General features: G+C 39.6%; 1 protein-coding gene across 1 annotated transcript in view; it reads right to left on the bottom strand.

Moving 5' to 3' along the window:
• The window catches only part of LOC104278603 (alkylated DNA repair protein alkB homolog 8-like), a gene marked incomplete at its 3' end in the record, with an annotated part of 29,592 nt that extends 21,568 nt beyond the window's left edge, over positions 1-8,024 (bottom strand). Inside the window, exons 1-5 of the mRNA XM_009875628.1 lie at positions 7,893-8,024; positions 5,121-5,361; positions 3,948-4,079; positions 2,229-2,324; positions 686-790 (exon numbers count right to left, since the gene is read on the bottom strand). Of these exons, the coding sequence (XP_009873930.1) occupies positions 686-790; positions 2,229-2,324; positions 3,948-4,079; positions 5,121-5,361; positions 7,893-8,024 (706 nt within the window). The remainder of the gene's footprint in view (positions 1-685; positions 791-2,228; positions 2,325-3,947; positions 4,080-5,120; positions 5,362-7,892) is intronic.
• Between the last annotated feature and the right edge of the window lie 830 nt (positions 8,025-8,854).

Here is an 8,854-nt window from a genome sequence, read left to right on the forward strand (position 1 = left end):
TCCCAGAGGAAATTCACTAAGCAGATGGTTAAATCCTGTCCTTACACAATGTCACGTTTAGATGCTGCTCTCTTCTGATTTTCAGTTAAGTTGTAGTGGTTTGGCTGGGATAGAGTTAGGTTTTTTTTACAGCAGCTTGTATGGTGCTATGTTATGGATTTGTGATGGAAACAGCACGGATAATACAGGGATGTTTTAGTTATACCTGAGCAGTGCTTACACAGCTTCAGGGTCCTTTCAGGTTCTCGTGCTTCCCTGCCAGCAAGTCAACGGTGGGTGCACAAGAAGCTGGGAGGGGACACAGCTGGGAGAGGTGACCAAAGGGATACTCCATATCATACAACATGGTGCTCAGCAATAAAACTAGGTGTAAAGTTTACCAGGGATGCCATTATCAGGGACTGGCTGGGCACTGGTTGGGTAGTGAGCAATTGTTTGGGCTGGGGTTTTTTGCATGACTTATTTTCCTTTGTTTTTATTTTATTTTCCCCTTTTTAAAAAACCAAAACAAACTGTCTTTATCTCAACCCATGAGTTTTCTTACTTTTATCTTTCTGATTCCTTCTCCATCTCAACAAAGGGGGAGTGAGCGAGTGGCTGTGTGATGCTTATTTGCCTACTAGGGTTCAACCACAATGCAAGTAAGGTAAAGAGCCCAAAATTTTTGAAGGACAAATGAACTTACCTTGTCCAGGTTCATACTGATTTACAGTCAGTTGATCAGGTTTATGTTTGATATATCCCTGCTTCAAGCACTTCTCCAAGACTAGGTCGCAAATTTCAGGAAGACCTAGTTATTGAAACAAAAATGTAAGCAAGACAGGGTAGCTTTTTAAAATTTTTATCCTATCTTTCTACTATAAATATAATAACTGGACAAAATACATAGAAACAGCTTTGTAGATACCCAAGTCCACCTTTAATAATGATCACTTTGCATTTGCTGTAACACACACATCAGAACCAGGGACCTGCTCTGTAATTCTGATGTATTTAGAATATCTCAGATTAGAAAGGCCATTCCTCCACGGCCTCAGCATTCAGAAGTGGATCACTCCTTACAAATGCAAACTACGCTATTTCTACACTTGAACAAAAATGTATCAAATCAGAGGCAAAGTTTCCACCAGCTACAGTAAAAAAGTTGGAGTCAGGAAGCAAAATTACTCAGCAAAAAGTCAGAAATTGTGTGGAGAGCTCTCTAAAGAAATTTACCCCCTAAAAATCTGTTATTGAATTAGATTAAATATCACAAAAAAAATCTGCTGAAGTTAAACTGGTCTTGAAACAGCAATAAAAGTTACAGTCCTCTGAATGTTTGGTTTTCTATTTTACCTGAGAACTTCATTGTAAAATTCTGTTTGCAGTAACACCCACAAATATGCTAGTAATAGCTCTTCCATGAACCTATTGACTTTTATTTTTTAATAAATTCACTTCATTCTCCCCCAGGGAAGTGCTTATGCTTTTCTCACACATAATTTTTTCTAGCTGTGAGACTAGAAAACAGCTCAAATATCAACGATTTTAGCCTTATATAGCTTCACTGTTAAAATCTCAATATAATCAGAATCTTTCTGTTGGAAGCTACATCCACCCCAGTACAAATGCATCACTTCAAAGACCTTCAAGTTTTATACGAATTCAACTCTCCTATTTCACTTTTTGAAAAGTTAAGTCTATAAGATGACTCACTCGCTTTGCACTGACTCACAGCTCTCAACTCCAAAGACTTATTGAAATCTATTCAAAAGTGCCTTCAGTCCAAAGGGAACTCTATTTTGGTGTGCATCCAAGCAAGCTTCAAGCTAGTCAAGGTAAATATACACAGCAATATATGTCACAACCCCTCCACAAATTAGTATCATAATTACATAATTATTTTACCAAACAAAAGGGAAAAAAAAAAAAAAGACAATTATAATCCCCAAAACCTTATTCGACTGGACCTCAACGCAGGGCAACAACCTTACCTCCAGGGAAGGGCAACAACCCCTAGCTGCAAGTGACTGAAAACAAACTTCAAGCACTCACAGTAATTTGGAATGGATCTCGTTCAAAAGCACTGCTCGGTATCTGCTTAAGACACAGTGAAGGCTCTCCTTTCCTTAGATTCTCACCTCTCTTATTTGGAATCTCACATCCATATCTTAGTGAAGCTGAAAGGCTTTATGTAACAGTTCAAATATCGCTGCAAGGTAGGTATGATTTAATTGGGAAGTTCTCACCTCCAGGTAAAGGTTTGTCTTTATCAACATTGTTGTTATCGTAGCAAAACTCATATCCAAAATGTTTTACTCTTCTATGCTTTAAAGTCTTCTGGACTATAAAAACACAAAAGTTTAAAGTAAGATTGGACTACATAAATCAGTACAGGCAATTCCCTATGCTTCTCTATTCCATGTGGCCTGTTAAACCTGAACACCCTTTAACTAACAGTCAAAACAATGAATGTGACCCTCGTCCTTCATGGCACGCACTTCTGCCTTGTTACCTTTCGTATTTCATCAAGCATCATACTCACTGCTGTTTGAAGTCAAACTGATGGTGGTATTGTATATGCAAGGAGAAAGTAACAATTTTCTTTAGCCTTGTTCAGCGCATCTTTATTCTTGCCCTGATCTCAGAATTTGCACTTGATTAACATCCTACAGATACAGCACAATCCTTTCCTTCACCAATCACCAAGTTACATGTTAGCTAAGGTCAATATAACCTTTCAAGGAACAAAATTTAGACAAAAAACTTTGAAGTACATTCCCAGATCTGTTTAGTAGGAGATTTAACTCCACAGAGTTCAAGCGAAAGCACAAAAGCATCTGGAATGTGTGCTTCACTGGCTTCTTTTTGATTTAAGAGCAGACACAGCCGCCCAGCTGGACATCAAATTACAAGGAAAATCAGCCAGAAGGATGTGCTACCATTCAGCGAGACCCAGACAGGCTGGAGAGTCGGGCGGGGAAAAATTTTAGGAAATACAATAAGGGCAAGTGTAAAGTCTTGCATCTGGGAAAGAACAATCCTGAGTACCAGTATAGGTTGGGGACTGACCTGCTGGAGAGCAGCGCAGGGGAAAGGGACCTGGGGGTGCTGGTGGGCAGCAGGATGACCATGAGCCAGCAATGTGCCCTTGTGGCCAAGAAGGCCGATGGCATCCTGGGGTGTGTTAGAACGGGTGTAAGTCAAGAGAGGTTCTCCTCCCCCTCTTCTCTGCCCTGGTGAGGCCGCGTCTGGAATACTGTGTCCAGTTCTGGGCCCCTCAGTTCAAGAAGGACAGAGAACTGCTTGGAAGAGTCTAGCACAGAGCCACAAAGATGATTAAAGGAGCAGAACATCTCCCTTATGAGATGTAATGGGTGAGTTCAGGAGGCCGGAGCCAGGCTCTTCTCAGTGATGTCCAATGACAGGACAAGGGGCAATAGGTGCAAGCTGGAGCACAGGAGGTTCCACCTCAACATGAGAAGAAACTTCTTTACTGTGGGCATGATGGAGCACTGGCACAGGCTGCCCAGGGAGGCTCTGGAGTCTCCTTCTCTGGAGACACTGAAAACCTGCCTGGACACGTTCCTGTGTGACCAACTGTAGGTGTTCCTGCTCTGGCAGGGGGGTTGGACTAGATGATCTTCTGAGGTCATTTTCAACTCCTAATATTCTGTGATTCAGTGCTCTTCACAGAACAGTCCTGTGCTTTGCATAAGACACCTAAAAAATACTTAAGTTGTTTCTGGATGCAGGAATATTATTCAAATAAATCTATACTAGAATATCAATTCAGGATATTCAGCCCCCAGGAGTTACATTTGCAATGTAAGACTAAATTTCTAAAATACTAAGACCAAATACAATGATTTCAAACAATACATTTACCAAGATGCAGGCTTCTTGTAAACTGAAACTGTAGGAAAAAAACAGTGTGAGAGAAGTCTGGATTTCTATGGTTCGCCTACCATTTTGAGTACCTTCATCTCCTACCCAGTCAATACTTTCCAACATCTTCCTTTCTTCCTCTGGAGAAATAATCTTTTCAATGACCATTAGACCTGAAGGTAAGCTTGTAGGAACAGCATTCTGCCAGAAAACTAGGATGTATGGAAAAACAGAACATCATCACTGTTTAGAGAATACAAGACCATGTGTTCTCCATATGGATATTTACTACATATAAGAAAATAAAGTAGTTATAGGAATTTTTCCTTTAATCATACAATGGAGCCCTCACTGGGGCCATCTGTGGTGAATGAATGATCCTGTTTTGGCATGACGAAACAGTGTAAGGCCCAAGTTCTGCACCATGCAAAACTTTCTAAAAATTTTACTGCATAAGAGCAACAAGAACCCACATTATTCAAACGCAAATCCACTTGCGATTTTTCTGTCAAAATAATGGTAAAAAGAATTTCCCATTTTATCTATCTGCATTTCCATTTAAATTTTCTAGAACTTTGGTGATTTGACAAATTAACTCTCTGCCCAGAGAAGAAATACGTAATTGAGTATTGAGGAGTATAATGCAATATCCAGGCAAATACAACATGTTGGCAATGTAGGGATGTTCTATTTGCTATCCTAATACCTTAAAAAAGCTATTTGCTGGCAGAAAGCACAGACCAATATCAGAAACCTTTTTCACTAAATGTTCTAAAAGCTCGTAGAAAGAGCAGAAGTTCTTGTACTAAATAGCTTATAGTCAGTCATAAAAAAGCCTGGAGAGAAGAGGAGGGGGAAGCCAGCAATCTTATTGTGCCTATTTCCCTTCTTAGAGCTAAGAGAAAGATTGCAAGACTAAGGACACACAAGAAATCCAGTGAACTGTCCAGAGATCTCCTGGCTCCCAATTTTAGCTCCTTCATCACAAAACCTTCATGTGCAGCACTGAGTGGTCTGGAAACTACTTAAATCCTTTTTCCTTTTGCCTCCAAGTAATGGAGTTCAAATTAGAGTATCCTATCATGAAATACAAGGAGTAAAGATTATTTCATATCCTGGATCTTAGACGCTGGCTTTCATTCTCTGTGCCTGCGTACAAAGACCACTGTGCTTTTAGCTATATTTACACCTTTGGAAGCAAAAGCAAAAGGAAGCAACATGTAGAAGTTGGATATATAAGAGCAGAAAAATACCTTTTTCCACAAAATTAATATATAGAACAATGTTTTGGCCAAGGTCTTCCAGAGTTACTTCTTTTCCATTAAGGGCATCAAAGGCTTTCTTGGCTTCTTCTGTTGTCCCGTATTTCACAAATGAATATGGCTTATTCGGTGGCATTAAGAGTGTTTCCACCAATCCATATTCTTCTACTATCTTGAGCAGATTTTGTCTACTCATCCCATTACCAAGACCAGCATTGGCAATAACCAGGCTCTAATTGAAGAGGAATTGAAAAAAAAAAGAGATGAAGAATTAGTGATTACATTTAAAACTAACCCTCTACCAAGAGGGCAGCTCTGTGAAGAAAAATTAAGCCCATGAGTACTCTTTTCTGTATTTCACACAAGATATTTACATTTCAGTGAGACTGGTATATGAGGCTAAGGGAACCTTTGTGTGCCCAGCATATATTCTAGCAGATAGGCTTGCAGTCTCTATCAGAGCTACGTCCTCAATTAATGCATGCAGTTACTATTACAAGAGCACTGAAACTGTGAACTGGCGTGTGTGTCTGTCAAGTGAACTGCAGGCAGACAGTGACACTGGCACACGTTATTTGGGAGATATGCAAAGAAGAGTTTTTCCAGAGACCTGTTATCACTAATAAAAAAAACCAAAACAAACAAACAGAAAAACCTTTGGAGACCGTGACTATTTTAAGAAAAGTTTTCTCATCTTTGCCCAGCAGTAGCTCAAGCACAGAGAGATTTATCTCCCCGGTCACATCTTACATCTCCCACACATCATGTTCAACAAATAAAGCCAGCAGGCACTAAAAAAAGAGCATCTAGTTCTGCTCCAGTAGTCTTATCTGAAAAGTCTCCCTCTTGTTTTTACAAGCAAAAGGGACTTATGTCCCATCCTTAGTTAATACAGATTACTTCATGTACAATGCCTAATTGCTTAATTCTATGCTTTCATGGTGATTTATGTCCAAAATTATCAAGCAGTACGCAGTTTGTGAGGATTGTTGCTGGCCTGCCAAATATTAGAAGAAACAATACAACAGAACTTTTGAAAGTACTATTATTCAAGAAATATCCTTTGAAAATATATAGGCCTTTTCAAAATAAATTAACAAGTTCTTTTGACATCTAAATAGCTGTATGCCATAACTATGTAATCATAGTAATTGAAAGAAGTTTAAGTCCTTTTTTAAGGTCTAATGAGGATGCAGTCTTAAAGTTTTGATTGAACGGTTACTCCAAACAGCTAGCAACAATTTACTCAGATTGATTCCATGTAACACCTTTCCAGAAAGCTTTCCGACAATCTTTTCCTTAAAGTCTATAAATGTTCTATGACCTTTTCTGAAGGCAGCTGGTAAAGTGTTCAATTTTTTCAAATGATAGCATTTCACTTCAGTAAAAGGCAGAAAATTGGGTTTAAAACTGAAGGGAAGGATTATTAAAAAAATGTTTATAGAGTGAGTACTGCTGTGTCTATGCCTTTTGTGATGGCAATACTGTTACTGCTTGTTCTTGGCACTGCATCAGGCTGTCCATTACTGATCACATTTTTCAAGGGTAACAACATTATTAATTATTGTTATTTTCTATAATATTTTTAATGGGGAGACTGATGTGTGTAGAGGAAATACAGAGACTCAAACTAGTGCTTTCACTGGCTGTAGGAACTTCACCTACAAAGACCACGACTAGACAGCAGCAGCATGTCTAGTAACTGGCCATGTTCTCCTCACTGAGCCATTTCAATACAATTAGACTCTTGCACAAATTAGACAGTATTCTTGACACAAGTTTATCATTAGCACCATGATTTTGTTTCATACATCACTTATACAAATGTTTTGTCATTGATAAGCATCTTGCTGGACCCCAAAATTACTCTTCGGATAGATCAGATGTACGCAATGGGGGTAGTGAAACACTGGCACAGGTTGCTCAGAGAGGTGGTGGAGGCTCCATCCCTGGAGACATTCAAGGTCAGGCTGGATGGGGCTCTGAGCAACCTGATCTGGTTCAAGATGTCCCTGCAGGGGGCTTGCCCTAGACAACCTTTAAAGGTACCTTCCAGCCCAGCACACTCTACGATTCTCTGATAATTTGACATCTGGGGCAGCATCAAGGTAAACAAGTCTCAGATTACAGACCCATTTCCAAGCAACACTAGAAAAACACAGGCCCTGCTCCAAAGAGCATAAAATACGTACAGGATTGCTGTGTCATTTTAGCATATGTCCACATGGTGTGAAATCTGAGTGAAGACTAGGCCAAATTTTGTTACAAAAAAGTATAAAGATCTAACCAATGTTTCCATATTTGAATGGGGAGAATTTGCAGGATCAAGATGAACAAGACTGGAGTAAATGATACTTCTCTACAGTGTTTTAAGCTATTAGCATCTCCTCACAGCTGATGGAGGGAAATTACAAATTCTCTAACTTCTCTTTCTGTCTGCAGATTCCTGGCCACTTTTTGCTATACCAGTATCTGCGAGGTCACTCTCTGATCTACTATAACTCTACAGCAGCAGAAAACTTCACATTCAAAAGCTGAATAGCCTTCTCTTAGGTTAGTGGCTTATGGTAAAGTTCATTGAGCATCATAAGAAAGCAGAATTCCCTCCCATCTTGTCTCTTTTAGTGGAAGGGAAGAGAAAGTTGTCCTCTTTTCAACAGCTGCAAGTGCATTTTAGAGGAGAACTGTATTTTAGATAAAGCACATGTGAGAACAGAACACAGATGAGCAGCACTTTCACCCTACCATCAAAATCAGAACTACCTGTGTGGCATGGGAGACGCACTCGATGCCTTCATGTCTCATCAGTGTATGCTGAGCTCTGACTTGCTTTCTCAATACCTTCTTCTTCATTTTATGGACTTTCAAATGATCTTCACCGGTTTTAACCTCCATGCTGGTGATCTGGTAAGCAGGAGTAACAACACACAGTCAGTGTCCTGCCTGAGAACTTAAAGCCTTCAGTCTATTCTAGAGAGCAAGCCTCTCAATCTCATACGTCATCCCTAGGACAGATAATCCCAGATTTTACGGAATATTTGGGGCTGACCAAAGTGAGTCTGCAAAGTATGTCCTTCCTCCATCAATAGCTATTTTCCTCATCTCTGAAGTTCTACTATTAAACTCTCATTTATTAAGAGAATCTCTCCCCAAAATAAAGCTTTATAAAGGTTGCCATTACACTAGATTTCATTTACCCGTTTTTCACTTCCTCTTCACTCCTTTATTCACAATATCACTACATCCATTTGCATTTTTTAACCCTGCTTGCCCCTCCTTGTTTTCGCACAGTACCTTCAGTTAATTTCCTTCTCTCTCTAGTCTCTCCAGAGCAGAGTGAGACAAAAAAAGGTACGTTGAACTGTCATGAGATCTGTAACATGTTAGCTTCTAACTTATTCATGCCTCACTGAACGCTTCAGCTGAAGATGAACTGTTTCCATTTGGCTCCTTTTCCTTATTGTCACCTTCAAGTGAATATGACATTTGGCAAAAATTGCTCCTTTTTTTTTTTTTCTTTTTGCAAGTAGAAAAATGAGCTCAATACTCAGATGTCCAAGAACTAGCGACCGGGATGCTCCACACCTCATTTGGCACATCTCCCAAGGCCAAATTTCACATTAAACAACGTTACTGTCATGAGAAGGATCAGGAAACTGCACGTACATTAACTACTGAATTTAGTGGCAACACAGAATTTACTTACCAGTGAGTTACTTAAGTGT

Source organism: Apaloderma vittatum, unplaced genomic scaffold (genome assembly GCF_000703405.1).
Source record: "Apaloderma vittatum isolate BGI_N311 unplaced genomic scaffold, ASM70340v1 scaffold21968, whole genome shotgun sequence".
NCBI classification, from domain to species: domain Eukaryota; kingdom Metazoa; phylum Chordata; class Aves; order Trogoniformes; family Trogonidae; genus Apaloderma; species Apaloderma vittatum.